Below are 17,341 nucleotides of genomic sequence, written 5' to 3' on the forward strand. Positions count from 1 at the left end.
GAGACACTTCACTATACACAGCAATATTTTAACCGCGGATTATTCATTATGAAATTATCATATTTAATTATTTATTATTTATGTATACTAAAGCATAGGCTGGTCATCAACATGTAATTTTGATCCCTGTTTAGAACATCTATTCTGTGCACATTCTTTCATACTACAACGCAGTTCCCCAATCGTCAAAATAGTAATTTCCCCCATTTTTTTAAAGGTAAAAAAAAAGTAAAATTTGTTTGAAAAAAAAAAGAAAATGTTAATCAGAGTTTGGAGTATCACGAGTGGGAAACTGACTGTGCAAGTTTCCCGATTCTCTCGACGAGCTGCGGGGAAAGCTTCTTAGGCAGTTTCCGCTCCTTCTCCGGTCGGAAATCAAATCCCAACGCTTCGGAAACCTCTTCGGAGCTCCATCCTGCTTTCCGGAGCGAGTCCGAGAACCGATCCGCTTTCAAGAGCAGAGCATCGAATAGCGCTTGGTTATCCAAAACCACCATCTCCCCTTCGAAGAAACCCGACGCCGAAACCTGCACCATTTCTGATACATCTGATTCGCTCCACCCACCCGCTTTCAAAACCGACCCGATTTGCCCTATGTACTCGTCCACCCAACCCGGTACTTTTGACCTTCCAGGCATCTCGAAGAATCTCTCTGGCGAAGACGAAGCTGACGACGATGAGTTCCTCCTCCGGCGATCCGTCGCAGCCTCCGTCCAGAACTCCACCCACCGTGGCGTCCTGCCGCCGGCGTCCAGACTCCGCCGCGAGAAAACCGTGGAAGAGCCTGCGGATTTCTCGCTGACGGATCTCTGCTTCTTCAACACCTGAGGATCCGATTCGGAGCTCCGAAACAAGCTCTCTCGCTCGAAGAAATCCGAGAGATCCAAGCCGCAGCAGAAGATCCGATTCTCGTCCACGTAGAAGATAGGGTTCCCCGCGAGGGAAGGGTTGCAGGGAATGTAGCAATGGTTAAATATCGGAATCAGAAGCGGCGCCCTCTTCAGCGCGTTCCTCGCCACGCGGAGAGCCTTCTCCGGTTCCGTTGGCCTTGGGCCCCAAGACTTGGACCAGAGAGCGTTCCTCGCGATCTGGAACGAAATTGCCGCGATAGGGAGGTCGAGAGAGGCACGAAGGTGGAGGCGAGCACCAGCGGAGCGCCAATCGGGGAAGCCAGGGCCCACGGGAAGTCCGGCGGCGAGTACGGCACGGAGGTCCGGCGGGAAAGCGAAACCGAACTCGGCCTCGGCGCGTGCGAACTCAGCGTCTGAGAGACCCGATTGGACCTGAATGCCCGAGTTGCGGAGATGGTTTATGACTTTATCGACGAGCGAAGAAAATGAAAGGAGGCCGTTTCTTACAGGGAGTGAGGACGGTGCGGAAGTGGTTGGAACGGATGCGGCCCGGGCCGATAGGCGACGCAAGCCCGCTATGTGGCCCGGGTTTAGACCGGTCATCCTCCGGTCCACGTCCACCATGATGGTGTGTTTGGTGAAGTGGGTATGTATGTTTTTTGTGGGTTTTGGGGTGGCGGTTCCGTTATGTAGTTTGTTTTGGGTATTTCATGGAGAGAAAAAGAGAAGAGAGAAACAAGTGAAGTGAATGTGATTGAAAAGAGCGTTACAGTTGGAGTTGGAGAAGAAGGCAGTGGGATGCTTTTTTCAAGCCCAGAGCAGAGGACTTTGGCATGTTTGAGAAAGCTCCCTAATTTATAGCACCAAAATACTGGACCCCACTTCCGATTCATTTTTTATTTTTCTAATTTATTTATATGAGTTGAAAGCGATGGATTGAATTTTCTTTCTCTTTTAGCTTATGGAGTTAAATTATTTGAGCTGAACATTTATGGTGAAAATAACTTATAAGCCAGTTTGCACTATAGCGGGTAAATTGTAATGCATGATATTATGGCATGATAGCTGTTGAGCAACGGGCCAACGGCTATTGTGGGTGTCTTTTTGTTGGGAGGTTGCCCCTTTATTAACGGGAGTGACATATTTTGCCATAAAAAAGCTTCCATGCGGACCGCTTAATCTCATATATCATAATCTCTTTGACGCTATTAATAATATTTTATTGGATACGTATTAATTAACCTAAGATATTTACTGTTAGCTTATTTGTGCAGCTTAGTATATACACTATACATGACCAATCAAGTGGCCCACCGGTAATAATGATTTTGTTTGGCGGGGAATCGAAAAGCCAAGCACACAATCATAATACCACATTCTTCTTATACTCCAACCTTAATCTAATCTACCAGTCTACCCCCTTTTTCTTTTCAATTTTTCCACCTTTCCGCCATATAGTGTCAAGAAGAGCAATAATCATTAGTGATTGAACAAGAAGGCATGGTTAATTTTGCAATTAATTGGCGTCCCATCCCAAGTACCAATATCAATGTTAACACATGATGGAATTTAGGCATTGGTAACTCCCATGCTGCTACCACTAATTTAGTCCAAATAGTGCTATGGGCCAATATAACATATCGAAGATTTCAAGCTAGCTAGTAATTTAAAAAGCATGGGTGAGAAGTTACCATCAGCCACCCTCCTTATTAATGTGATGATGGTTCGCCCTTACTACAAGTAACAAGAGTTTTCACTTGGAGGTTAGGAGTAGCAGTAACCTCAACGGCTCAACCTCAATCATAACTATAGCAAACTCACACACTCTACCACCGCTGCACTCACGTGTCCTACTTTTATCTCCAAAGTCTCCACCAAACTAATAAATGATCACAATTTAGTAATAAAAAAACAACACTTTGCCAATCTATACTCTGTCTTACCAACATTATTGATAGATTTAGCTATTGATACTTGTTAAGTTTAAAGTTGAAATTTATATGTATATGTGAAGTGTGAATCATGTGTTATTAGTCTTTGAGATATTTTATCTTTGTTGTGGGGATTTTGATCCACATTATTTTTAATACAGAACAAACCTGTAAGATAAGATGACAAAGAAAACAGGAAGCAAACGATATTACAAAAACTATGAAAAGTTTGTTATGCACAGTGGACTACATACATTATCAAACATGCGAAAAAAATCGACATTATTCATCCAAGAAATATATAAATATAAAGAGGGATTATTTTTGCACCGCGTATATGTGAAAAGTAAGATAAGCCGGCATTTGATATTTATTTTTGTTAACATTGGATTCATGCACATGGTGGCATCCTACATTATTCACTACATGAGTATGATTACTGCATTGCCGCCCCCCCATTACTACCGTTGATTTTGACATTCGCACTCACTGGTCAAACTAGGACACGTGTTCACATATTAAGACTCGGATGACTCAACGTTTTGTTTTCTTTAATTTGTACCTACAAAGATAGATACATGAGAGGAAGGGTAGGTTAATATATCATAGCCCTATTCACATGCTGCATGCATGATCATGTTCAATTTCCTCATGTTTTGCTATAGATCCTTATAATTATAAAACAGATTTGTGGGTGAACATAAACTCGCCTAAAATAACATGTCAAATTGCACACTAACGGTCACTTTCTGACTAGAACCACGTGACCAAACAGTATAATTTGTTCCTACATATACACAATATGTATTATTGTGACATTATGTGTTTGAACATGATTTTAAATTTTTGATTAATACTTTCTCTTGATAACTGTGCGCATAGTGTTAGAGGACGGTTATTTTTCTACTTTTCAATTCCAGCTATATTTCATTGTTCACCTATACTTTTCTAATACATTTCATATTCGGCATTGTAAGTTATAACAATTTACTTCTTTTAAAAAGTAATTATTTTTAGCATTTGAATTGTACTGAATCGCTGTTTTTAAGATGCAGCTAGCTTAAATTGCAACTAACCTTATTGATAATCTGCATGCCGTACTAACACTACATCTAATGAGCCTTTAAAAAACATTGACTCAAAGTGCGAGAATTAGGCAAGGATTAAAAAAGAACAGCTGTCATATGAAATTGGTCTATTAGAACTTGGACTTTTTTTCGTGAAACAAATTAATTAAATTAATAGTGGATTTTATGGTTTTTTTTTTTCGGATAGATTGGACAACTCCAATTCTAAGTATTACAACATACCCACATTATACACTCATCCACACAACACTAAAGGTTCGACTTGGTGCATACACACCAAAGTTCAAACCCGGAGGCAGCTTATTAAATAATGATTACTGTGTCAAATACACAAATCCTTTTTTTCTCCGAATGCAATTAGTATAATAACCCAAAATAATCTCCACATGCAGAGTGTAGAAAATGAATTTGACTTAATTAAGTAAATAAAACCACTTGAAACGGTATTAGTTTTAAGTTGCAGCAATAATTAGAAGATTTCGAAAATTATGTCATTTTAGTTATAGCTTGTTGAGAAGTAACTTGAATACCACTCATCCAATTTGAAGAATCTTGACTTTGCTGGACTTTTGGGTGTTTAACATGGCCCATTTCCCATTTCTCCCACTTGCTTTCTCAACAAATTAAAACCCTCATCCTTTCACAAGTTTTGTTTTCTCATTATGCTTTTCTTCATACCAAGACTTTAATTTCTAGACTCAAGACATATATAATAATAAGAAGAAGAAGAAGAAGAATTAAGTAGTAACCTAAATATTGAATTAACAAGTGGGGTGGTTGTTCTTGACCAACAAGTTCGCTGCTTTTTCATTTTAAACATAGTACTTTATCGTAGCTACAAAGGTTCGGATTAGATGGGAGTATTATGATTCTATAACCTTATCGTAAGCTACAAAAGAAGAAATAATGTTATATATATATATATATATATATATATATATATATATATATATATATAGAATAAAAGGTCAACAATAATGTTACGGTTATTTAATGTGTATACAAATGAGAAACCGTTTGGGGATTCTCCCATAACTTGTTGTGTGGACTTACTAGTAGCCAATATATATAATGTGGGGATCCAAGTGGAACAACACAATCAACTAAATGTTAATAATGTTTACAAAATGGAGGTTGTGGGCTACATTATTGCTAGATAGCTTGTCTTTCTCAAATTATACATAATTTCGTTACAAAAGAAAATTGAAAATTTTATTGTTAATTAACCACTGATTTTTCAACAAACAAATCCTCTAGACCATTTTCAGTGTAACATTCCAAGATATATATGTTCCAACTTCCAGTGGCTCTTTCAAAAATTAAAAAATATATATATAAATATAGGGTATACGGTACGTGATACTTGATTGATTAACCGTGACATGTAACCACATTGGACATTGCTGGGTCGGGAGAATAAGGGACATTATTGATTAAAGACAATTAATTGTTACTATTTCTGAGTGTGATTTGGTTTGCAATTAAGCAGCAACGGAGAGACAAGACCCTTGTATGTGGTCGATCGAAGGGGTGCATGGTTCTTCATGTTCATGCTCTAGTTCTGAATTGTACATATATAGGCCATATCTTCTGAAACCTGTATGTTTTTTCATTTGCTGAGTGTTCTACGTCTCAATCACGCACATTATTCACAATGAGGCTAGGCTAATTCACATGAATCAGGGCAACAATAATATTGTCACGTATATACTGTCGTATGATTTGATTAAGGAAAAAATGACATTTGATTAACATTAGAGTGATTTTGACCAAGTCAAAATTAAAAAATATTCTATTATAATTAGTTTATGATTATACTTTATTATAAAATAGTAAAATGGATAAGGCAATCTCTTATTTAAAAAAAAAATAGTCAAAATCAGGGCGGGAGTTTTTTCCATATTCCTTAATCCTTTTATTATTTTTTTTCGTTAAGCACTGCAAATCCCTAGAGCATCTTGCCGCTCATTGATTTTTTATTTTTCAAAAAAGATAGACGATTTGAGTTTGTGAAAAAAATTTAGAAACAAAAATTGTTTGTGTTTATCAAAAAAGAATTTGACAAAATAAAATTGTTAGGAATGATTTTTACATTGAATCATATATCTGTGAAATACTCAAATACATTATTTTCTCGAGAAAATCTTCTGTTTGGTCTCCTAAAGTTACACTTGAACTTTAATTTAGTCCTTAAAATTTCAATTGCTTCAATTTAATCTCTAAACTTTTTAAATTTTAACCATGTTAGTCCCTGCGATTCCGTCACAAAGTCAATTCAAAAGTTTAAGGACTAAATTGAGGCTCAAGTATAATTTCAGAGACTAAACTGAGTATTTTCTCTATTTTCTCGTTAAACATCAAATTTGCCACCATAATAAAAATTATTTTCTCTATATGAACTTTTCTATTTTTTTCTTTAAAATGATACAAAATTACCAAAAGTAGGAGGAAAAAAATGACAGGATGATGACATGATTTGAAATAAAGAATTGAAATTTTGAGAGGTCCGAAATCTCTCTTTATAAACACCCCAAAAAGACCAAATAAATAAAAGGGGAAAGCATAGACAGTTCTAATTGGCATTGTTTACATACTTATGTGATTATATTTATTAGGACATGCATGTGATAGCAGGCGAGATATAATGCATGCCTAGGAAAATAAATTATATGTAGGGTAACGAGCTTTGCCTACTAATAATAAGTATCACTATTGTTAATAATGTATATATATCATTATATATTAATTGGTACGTAAGAAATAGATTAATTAAGTTGTCCAAGAAAAGATATGTCACGCCATGTGCTATACTTTATTATATATATATAACTTTGTGGCTAGCTAGCTTATTTTAATTAAGTGGGTCAAGCTAACGAAAAGTCTGCAAAACGAAACACAATTTCAAAGTATTTCAGCTATTAGTGAACTGTGATTAGTTGCTTACCTACAACCCAAAAAGAGGCCTAATCATTTCAACCGCAAGAAAGGAAAAGGAGGGAAAAAATAATAATAGCTGGCATTATTTTATGCTATAATTAAGCACATTCTTAGACATGGTATAAAAGAATATGAAGAGATAAATATATATGTACATTAATTTTAACTTAAGTGACATATCTCCAATTAACTTTTTGCATTAGGAACTAGGACATTCCATATCTAGTTTCCTTAGCTACACACTAGCTAGCTAGGACAAGGGAAAAGGAAATACAAATAAATGAAAATATTAAAATGACATAAATATAAATTATATTTTTCAATTCAGCAGTGCTAGTATGAAATGATTTATAAATAACATAATTCATTCCTACTATTTATCATTTCCATTCTTAACATAAATAAATCTTATTATAGAACTTCACATCAATTAATATGATATTTTAAAAAAGGATCTCCTAGACCTAGTCCAACAAAAACGTTAAAAGCTAGAATGAGAGATATAGACATAGGGACTTAGATTATTGTCGCCTAATGCGTACCAATTACTACCCAATTGTTAATTCTTGCCTAGAGCTAGATAGCTAAATGTGATGTCAAATCACAGGTTACTAGATTACATATTTGAGTGTTAAACAAGAATATTAGTTAGTGTCCCCTCGTGTGAGTGTAAAGATATTGTTATATATTCCAAATAGGAATGCTTTTATGGGATTAAGGGTATCAACTATCAAGTAAAGCTAAGAATAACGAAGATGGATGGCGATGAGTGATGAATGAGTCACTTTCACAAGTGAAGATCAGAGGAAGAAGAAGAACGCGTGCGGTGCGAAAAAGATGGAATAAAGTGAAGTTTTAGAAGTGAGGTTTGATGGCATAGCTTTACTAGAAAAATCCCGTGTTGTTCAAGAAATGCAAAAGACAAAAAGATAACAAGGGTGTCACGAAAAGAAGCCATGTACCTTATTGCCAATTTGCATACCCAATTATGTGTTTCACGCTCACACCTATCTTTCGGTAATCCATTTAGTATTTTCCATATTATTTAGATAAGAATAAGAGGAACAAATATATATATATATATATATATATATATATATCTTTACTAGTACTCCGTTACATACGCCATGACAACTTGTCTTGTTCTTTTTATGCTCGAAATAATGAGACTATAGTGTAACGACTAATTTGTAGCTACCAAAAGAAAAATTATAATGATAGGGTTGGGTGCTACCTTACATAATCACATAACATGAAAGGTATAGTCAAAATCAAATTGCATAAGCTATTAATTTGTAGAGAGAAAAATAAAGATGGAGAATTAAACTGAATTGATTAGGCCATGGTATATAGGGAAAGGACACCTCTCTTATCCCTGAAGGTGGACCCTCACAGATAAAGCACCCACTTATTTCCTCTGCAATTGGTTTTCTTCTCAGTATCATAACATCAATTACTATATAGATAAGATAAGAAAATAGTTTTTAGTTTGATTGAGATTGTTCAATATTCCAAGCAAACTGCATATACTCCTTAATAAGAAATTTGAAGCGTAGCAGTGAGCAGTGGAATCTAAACTGAAATCACAGATATTGTTAGGGATAAGTACTAACTTGCCTTGTTTTGAGGGCATCAGAGAAATCTCATGAATTTTGGTTCCTTTTAAGTGGTAGTTTTGTTTGTTTATTACTTTTGAGAATAACTTTGATTAGAAAACATAATAGTAGTATGTAGTAACAGAGCAGAGCAACACATGGAGGCAAATCTTGGTAGCATTTATTAAGGTAATGGTAATAATGTGTTTGCATTATTGATGTGTGGGCGGCGAGGGTCAACCGTCAACCCACCCACAAAATATGAGTCTTCACGTTATCATCATACTCTATCACTTGATAGTAATTCACATCACTCACTGTCTCACTCTGCCCACCTCCATCTATTTTTTAAAGTTAGAACTTCCAAGGTTATATTATAGCATAGGCTCTGCTCCACAACAATTTCAAATCCGTGACTTATTCAGATTTATGATAATATTTTTCTTCTTAACAATAAGTCGTTTAATAGTCAAACTGGTCCCTGTGAAAAGATTTAGGTTGTTCAATTCTGCATACTCCACGTATAAAATAGTAATACTCCATTATATGTAGGACTGGCCAAAAATCCGTTGTTTTTAAAATAAAAAGGGCCTTAAGACAATAGTGAAATACATTTTCATTATTATTTTGCTGCGTGAAAAGGGATAACCGGAAAGGCATAAAAATTCTAAACTGCAATATCAATATCAAGCATTCCCATATTCACGTCCAACAAAATTGACAGATTTCTATATATAGTGTGACCATTAACAAGGCCCAAAGAGGCGCCTGGATGACCCGTGTGGTTTGCATGAATGGCTGCCAAGATTAGAGTTCATGGCTTACCACTTACAGGATAATATTTTGATTAGCTCATGACTTACCATTAAATCGTTTCACTTCTACTAATTGAAAAACCAGAGTCGAACATGTTTCTTTTGATAAAACCAAGTTCTAAATTTTAATTTTTAAGGAGAATGGAGATTCTCGCCGATGATAAATTTGTGCCTATACGATTAGGGAAATAAACGTACAAGTTATCAATTGTTGAATATACATTAACAAACTGGTTTAACTGTCAGATTTAGAAATATTGCCTAACAATAACAGCACAACTCAACTAACCACATCGATAAAACACTTGGGAGCAGGAAAATCATATACAAAAAAATCGCACACAAATCTCCCTCCGACTTTCTACATGCACATAGCATTCATCCATCAGTGCCTTGATCGGTTTCTCATCCTGAAATGTCAACTTTCTGTGTCAGTCTTTCATGATTGAGATGATGCCAGTATGCAGCGGCATAAATTTCAAGGCACGGGCAAGTGAAAATAAAAGCAGTACCTGGGTGAGCGGGAATATGAAGGAGAGCGAGAGCGGGAACGGGACCGCGAACGTGATCTGGTGCGAGAATGGGACCGAGACCTGGAGCGAGAACCAGAATAATATCTCCTAGAACCCCTGCTGCTCCTACTACGACTTCTACTACGCCTGTATCTTCTGCAGTTATTCGCATAATAGTGTTTAACCAAAGGGTTGAAAATAGCAGAGACTTTATTTGCTGAAATAACAATGATTTTATTAACTAGAGCCTATTCAAATGGCCATTAATCCCAAAAGTTATCGTTAATTATCTTATGCTAATGTTACACCAATTACAAAAGCCTTTGACTATAAAAGACTAATGTTCCTCAAGGAATTTCAACTAGACCAAACTTGGGTTTATATTGATCAAAGTTTAATGCAAAACCACAGTAGTAAATCAAAGTTTACTGTTTAACCTGTGATTCCATTAAGTACACATATGCATTACATGTACAAAGACTACCTTGGAGGAGAGCGGCTATAACTTCTGCTGCGGCTGCGCCGCCTATAGCGATTCAATCGGCTTGTTTCAGCAAGCTTTTCCTGCCTCTGCCGCTCCTGCTCCCTTTTCTTAGCAAGTTCTGCAGCTGTATCCTTTTTAACTGCACATACAAACACACATTAGGAACTGCTTCAGATTTACACAAATCTAATGCTAGACTCATGTTTCTGAGAATTATTAGAGAATGCAAATGAATAAGAATACACCATATCACAGATGATGAAGATTTCTTCATTTGTACAAATAAAGCAAATCACTCAAACCACCATACTTTGTTTGTTCAGTTGTCTGTTCATGATCCTTTTAAGCCTTTCTTGTGGAGTTTCTTTCTTCTCCCCTTGTTGTTTTAAAGACCCTCCAGAACCACTTGCCTTCAATTTTGCTAGCGCTGAAGATGTGCTGTGGAGAAGAGAATAACAATAACAAAATGAACAGAGATCCACATAACTCATTTAAAAGAAAAGAGGAGGCGTCAACGGTGAAGAAACAAAAATATAATTAGAAAAAACTTTCTGCAGTATCCTTAGCCAGCAGGTCAAGAACCATAACAGAGTATGTCATACATCTCCCTTCACACATATTTTTATTTATTTGTATGTGTGTTGTTTTTTGGGAGAGGATACACATTGAGGGGGATGCCATACCTTACAGATGGCTTTGAGACTTTAGCACCCTTGTCCTTTTCAATAGATACACCAGAAGCAGGATCAACATGCAAAGCCTCCAGTATGAAACCAGAAGATGACCTGCAAGACAGTTTAGGTATCAGATAAAACAACTGCAATATTTTCAGGCAACTGACAAGTAGTTATGCAAAATTCATTTTAGGGAACAATGAGCTTCATATAGGAAGCCTCCGCCCTCCTCCTCTTGGCAGTTACCCCGACAATCCTAGCCCTGATCTATTCTAAACCATAAAAAATTGCCTCAGGCAATAATACGGTGATATGCTGCAGCAGAGAAAAGACTGCCCAATCTATCTTGGCAAGAATTAAAGGTCCAGTGCTCCGACCGGTTTAACGAATCAACTTGAGATGGAGGAGATCGTGGTGGAGAAAATCCTTCCCGCCTGGGTTCATTTGCTTCTCCAGAGCCCCCAAATTCAGTAATGTATTCTATTTTAGGTGTTCGCGGTTTGCTTCGGTGGATATCATCAGCATGACTGCTACGGGAGTAGCGCCTTGAGTACGATGGAGAGTAGGACCGTGATCTAGACCTTGACCTTTAAAAGGACAAAAGACAACATCACTCCAGTAAGATTTGCTTGATGAGTACTAGCGAGATAGAAAACGAACGTAAATTATATCACTCAAACAGATGTATGAAAACAGAGACATACCTCCTAGATCGAGAATAAGCTTCATATGTGGGACTTTGTCTAGATTCCCTGCATGTAAATATTGAATGCAACACTAAGACAGGTATACAGGAGCAATCTGTTGAGCAGGAGTTCATATTCTCTTTGCTCATTCTGAAAAACACAAATATCAATATTTTATACCGGTATGGGTCGTGATGCTGCACACGCGTTCCAGATATCCGCATTGCTTCTCTTTCTCTCTCCCTTTCAATCTGAGAAGCTTTCCTCCTTTCCTTACGACTCAGCTTCCTCTACAAAATTTATAATATATACAACAATATCAATACATTCATCTTGAAACATACACAACCAAATAATATTTATAATCACATGCAGATTTTTACTTACAATTGCAGGGTCACCTTTGATCACCTCTTTTTGCCTTTTTTCTTCCTCCTTAGCTTTCTTATCCATGTAAACAAGCCAACCATACCTTTTAACCCCATATTCTTTAGCTATTACTTCCATTCCTTCATCATTGCTATCATCACTGTTAAAATCCTCATCATCCTCATCATCTTCATCCTCCTCATTATCGTCCTCATCATCTGAAATCTGGGATTCATCCTTTCCATTCCCTTCATAAGAAAATCCCACCTGAGAGTACGATCCCTTGTTTGCAGCAGGCTGTGACGTGTTAGCTCTACAAGTTTGCATGAATATAAATAAAGAAGATCAACTGTGATGAAATACAACAGTAACAGAACAATGTTGCAGATAAATGCTGTTAGTAACCACAAAGAATTAGCTTTACATGTTTGGAAACAATTTCTATGGATAAATGCCTAAAGCTTCAGTTTGATGAGCATCGAAACAAGGAAAGAACAAATTATATAGAACAAAAGGAATCTCTTTTGACCTGTCTGATGCAAATGGAGCAGCAGCCTTGGCCTCCATCTCTTGATTTACATGTTGCAGAGCCTCCTCATCAGTATCTATCAAAATTAAAACCTAGTTTGTAAATTCAACTACAAAATTGATCCCTATAAGTCAAATCAGCTTCACATATGAAAAAATAAACCTTTTATCTTGTATTTCTTTATCATGAATAAAGAATGTTGAAGGAATAGAAAAATTACAGAAAACGACAACAAAAAATGTACTATTAAAGGTCATTAGAAGCAAACACATCATCGAGAAATAAAAAAGTACCGACATCCTCTACGCCGATGCTTTATTAAATCCCGATAACGCTCAAAATTAACAAACTCTTCTAATTCTTCTTCTTCTTCGGACTTTTCCTGGATACGCCTATGTCCAGTATCACGGATGAAATCAAGGAGAGCACGTCCATCGAATCTGTGAAGACAAGCGACCGCAGTCAATCCCACGTTGTAAATATACAGAAATGCACTTACAATCAAAGCTCCGAAACCATCAAGGTGGGTAGAGAAATTGTTCACCTGTCAATCAAAACATCCTGTTTCCCATTCCAAGGTATCCTGAGACAAAATTAAATAATCAATCAGCGCACAACAGTAAATGTTCTACAAAAAATAAACTCAGTAAATATAAACAGACAATCATGAGGAGGTTTTGTGTTTGCACTTAATTAGGAAGAACATTGTGTCTATACTGACAACATTATATCTTAAATAGTTGTACACCATTTGGAGAAGATTCTGAAAAATGCAGAATTGGAAATAATAAAATTATTCGATATGCAAGCAGAGTGTTGTTCTGATAAAATAAATGTGGCCCAACGGAGAATGATCCCACTCCCACCTAGTAAGGTAGACATGTAAATTACAACATTCAAATCAATGAACACCATAAATTCTGCCGTGATCTTAAATGGCTCAAGCTCCAGCTTTCATATTACAATTTACAAAACCCAAATACAGCTAATAGGGATGAACAACATAACAGCGATTAATGTATAATGAAAATGAGTTTTAATTTGAATGAAAGAGAAGGAATGGGGGGAAAAGTGAAAACTAACAGGCCCTGTTGATCCTGGGTGGCTTGGTAAAGAGCGTCGTCTCGATAGGTTCGGCAGCGAAATCCAAGGAGCTGAATGGATTGGTGAGGATCGCCGCGCCGCTTGGCAAGGTAAACGGCTCGCCTCTGCGCCCTCTTTCGAGCGGCGTCCATCATGTCGTGCACCTTCTTCTCCGACCTCCGAGCCTCGTGCCACATCTTTGGCGCCAAATAATGGGAGCGAGAGTCCCAACTGCAAACCCTAATTTGCTTGAATTATTACACACAACTCACCACTCACCAGAAATGAATTGAGGCTTTTGATTGGGAGAAGAATGTTGATTCCCAATTCCACATGCTTCTCCCTTCTTCCTTCTTCCCTCCCTCCTTCTACGTGGCGCTTCCTCCCTAACCCCACCTCCCTCCTTCTATTTCTTCAGGCCCAACCCATTCAAACTCTTTTTATACGGCGTAGGAGTCTTCTTGGGCTTGAGCCCATCAAGACCAAACAACCGAATTTTTGTTCGTATATAAACCTAATGTCTTTTCATGTTAAAAAAAAAACTAATGTCTTTCCCATTTTTTGTTGTTAACCAACAAAAATGATATTTACAAGAAAAAAAGTGAGTGTTCAAATAAAAATGTTATGAAAATGATAGATAGATGAACAGAAATATTAGTGTTCATTATCTCTCAGCCTTTAGTTGAACAGAAATATCAGTCAGTATTTTTAAGAATTTATTATTATTTAATTAATTTAAATATTCACTTTTATGTATTAGTTGTTCAAAAAATAAGGAGAGTTACTTGTTTTTTTATTTTTTTTCTCTTTTAAAGGTTGAATAAAGGACAATATTTAAAGGATACCTAGCTGCACTAAAAATTAAAATACTTAGTAATAAACTTAGATTGATCAAGGGATTACTTCACTCGCTAAAGTAAAGGTTAAAAGTTTAAATCATTGTTAGTAGAACCGGATTGGACCGGACCGACCAATTCAACCGAAAAATCCTAAACCGAATCTTATACCAATTCGGTTCGATATTTAGACCGTACAAAGAATTGAATCGGTGTGAATCGGTCAAATTCGAAAAGAACCGGTATAAATCGGTCAAACTCGATAAAATTGGTCCTACCTTCAAGGGAACTAAAAGACTCCACAACCATCAAGCTAGCATGTTTTTTATTAAAATAAATATAAATTATAATACATATAGATATCTTTTATTAAATAGTTTACTTTTATTTAATTTATTTTAATTTTAATTATAAATTCACTCATTTTTAAATTAATTATATTTTTATTTAACAATAATTATAAACTCACTTATTTTTTAAAACTATATAATATCTATTAATATTATTTTTTAATAAATATTTGTAGTATATAATAGTATAATAGATATAAACTAATTAATAAATTATTAAAATTTAAAAATAATAATTATTTTAATATGAAAACAAAATAAAAATATTTATGATAGAGTAAAAATAACAAAATATTTATTGTTCATGTTCCATATTATTTTAAAATAACTTTATATTTTTAAAATGTTAGTAAAAATATATTTTAAATTTTAATTTTAAACTTTTGACTATTTTTTATTTTTTATTTACATATGACCAGGTCAAACGGTTCAACCAATAATCTAGTGACCCAGTAATTTGACCGATTCGATTACCGATTCAATTCTGACAACTATGGTTTAAATTCCGTCTACTATATACAGCAATCTATTGGCTAACTTCAAACTCTTAGAGCTACGATCTGCAACAAATTAGTGATTTGTTTGTCATAAAATATACCATGGACAACTAGACCAATGTGTAGTTTTCTAGATATTATTAACTTTATCGCAGTTTCAGCAATAATAGTCATCATCTTATATATCAATATCAATGTAATGCAATTGAATTCAGATATATATACATATGTTTTTTAAGAAAAATATCTGTATGAGAGATGTTATCTGGTCCACAAAGTTGATGGTGGTTATATATTTCCATCATCATGAGGGGTTGATGATGCACTGCTATTTGCTACCACTCAAGTCTGGTGAGGTGGGTTGCATGTGCCCTAAGGCATAATCATCTAGCTAGCGCAGGATATTTTAATTTAATTTGTTCATTTTACTCCTTTGGGACCTAGCTATTTTAATTTTCGCCGTGATCACTGTTGACTGATCTGAAAGGCAATTTCAGAAATTTTTGGAACCAAATATAGCATAATAAACAACTCGGTTAACTCTTCTTTGTTTTTAATTTTAAAATTTTAAAAATTAAGATTGTGAGAAGTTGTTTTATTTTTTTATATAAGTAGTTTATTTTTCAGCGAATTGACTATAATTGACTACACACCAAATTAGTTCTCTAACAAAATCCAGGCAATTTTCACTTGATATTATAGTGTAACTTGTCAAAACAACTTTGCTATTCATTATGTGACGTATATCTTATTTTTTACTATATATTTCTTTTAATGTAATTGCTAAAATGATACAAACTCCATGCATTAACTAGCTAGTGACGATGACATCCATTACAATATTCTATTCCATTTACCTCAATAAAAAAAAAAGAAATACTATAGTTCCAATAGAATTTATTATTTTCGACTAATAATTATTTAATAATATTTAAAAGTATATACTAAAATATATTATTAGATTAATAAATTAAAAAAATTGGACTAATAACTAAAAGTGTGACCAAAAATAATAAATTATAACTTTTTTTCTTAAAAAATACCCTTATATTATATTAATTTTCGGTTCATTTTTCTAATGATCAAACTAAATTCAATTTCCAAAAGTCCATGGGTATGTATATATGTATAAATGAAATAAATAAACAATATACATTAATACATATTTATATGTATGAAACTATGAATACGTTCAATTAGTAGGATTAAATAGACATCCACCAAAACGTTTAAGATTTTTTAATTCGGAGTATATAATAATCTTTTGGAAACTTTAAAAGTAGTGTGAAATCTCTGTATAAACAAATTTAATACATAAGCTAATATATGTAATAATAACAAATATATAATACAAAAATTTAGTTCAAGGCGAGCAGCATAATACAGGGAAAACCTATGCACGGGTCAATTGCACTCTCACTTCTTAATTAATCAGAAAGACATACATATAGACTATGATGAATTAAAATTAAACTATTGAATTTGAAAATGAATTAATAATCCCTCGAAATTTTGCTTGCCAGTATATATAATATTCCCTAGGCTTATTATTTTGGCCACTTAATTAATAAGCAGAACATCGATCCCTTTTTGTTACTTTACTTGACAACTTGTTTTATATTTTATACATAGAGGTGCCACCACCATTCACCAGGTCCTATGTCATTGTTTTTATTGTTTTATATTAAGAGTTGCTTACGCGTAATCCCACAAAAATGTTTACTTTCTAATCATTGAATTATTTAAAATATTGTGCAGCGAACTTAATCAACTTATCTTGCATATTGAAAGGATTATGTACGTATATAATAATTGCCCCCACTCAAAAATCTAATGGGTTTTGCATGCATAACTAGGTACTATATATATGTAGCTGAAATTAAATCAACGTATAATGTTTTTGGCATGGCATCTATACAGCATATCCGTACGTATATGCTTAATTAATCAGTACTAGTAGAAGGAAAAAGATTGTGCATGTAGGTCCAAATCCAGATGATTTCAAGTGTCTTCATAATTTTGTGATGTGCCTCTTAACCTACCACGCTGCACACCACAAAACCTAATTAGAGTCCACGTAATATTAACATATCTAAGTGATCTT

General features: G+C 34.9%; 2 protein-coding genes across 2 annotated transcripts; both read right to left on the reverse strand.

The window, feature by feature from the left end:
• LOC130979325 (uncharacterized) lies at positions 1–1,688 on the reverse strand. Its single transcript, XM_057902744.1, has one exon. It carries the CDS (start codon positions 1,473–1,475, stop codon positions 279–281), a length of 1,197 nt encoding a protein of 398 aa, XP_057758727.1. The 5' UTR covers positions 1,476–1,688; the 3' UTR covers positions 1–278.
• Positions 1,689–9,365: 7,677 nt separating this feature from the next.
• On the reverse strand, positions 9,366–13,935 carry LOC130981991 (uncharacterized). The gene is made up of 13 exons (XM_057905780.1): positions 13,555–13,935; positions 13,016–13,054; positions 12,769–12,911; positions 12,472–12,547; positions 11,961–12,255; positions 11,754–11,863; positions 11,592–11,639; positions 11,265–11,474; positions 10,897–10,998; positions 10,524–10,651; positions 10,214–10,352; positions 9,730–9,885; positions 9,366–9,627 (listed from the first exon to the last, which is right to left on the reverse strand). The coding sequence occupies exons 1-13, from the start codon at positions 13,749–13,751 to the stop codon at positions 9,603–9,605; spliced, it is 1,668 nt and encodes a 555-aa protein (XP_057761763.1). The 5' UTR covers positions 13,752–13,935; the 3' UTR covers positions 9,366–9,602.
• Between the last annotated feature and the right edge of the window lie 3,406 nt (positions 13,936–17,341).

The sequence above is a fragment of the Arachis stenosperma genome, chromosome 5, assembly GCF_014773155.1.
Source record: "Arachis stenosperma cultivar V10309 chromosome 5, arast.V10309.gnm1.PFL2, whole genome shotgun sequence".
Taxonomy (NCBI): domain Eukaryota; kingdom Viridiplantae; phylum Streptophyta; class Magnoliopsida; order Fabales; family Fabaceae; genus Arachis; species Arachis stenosperma.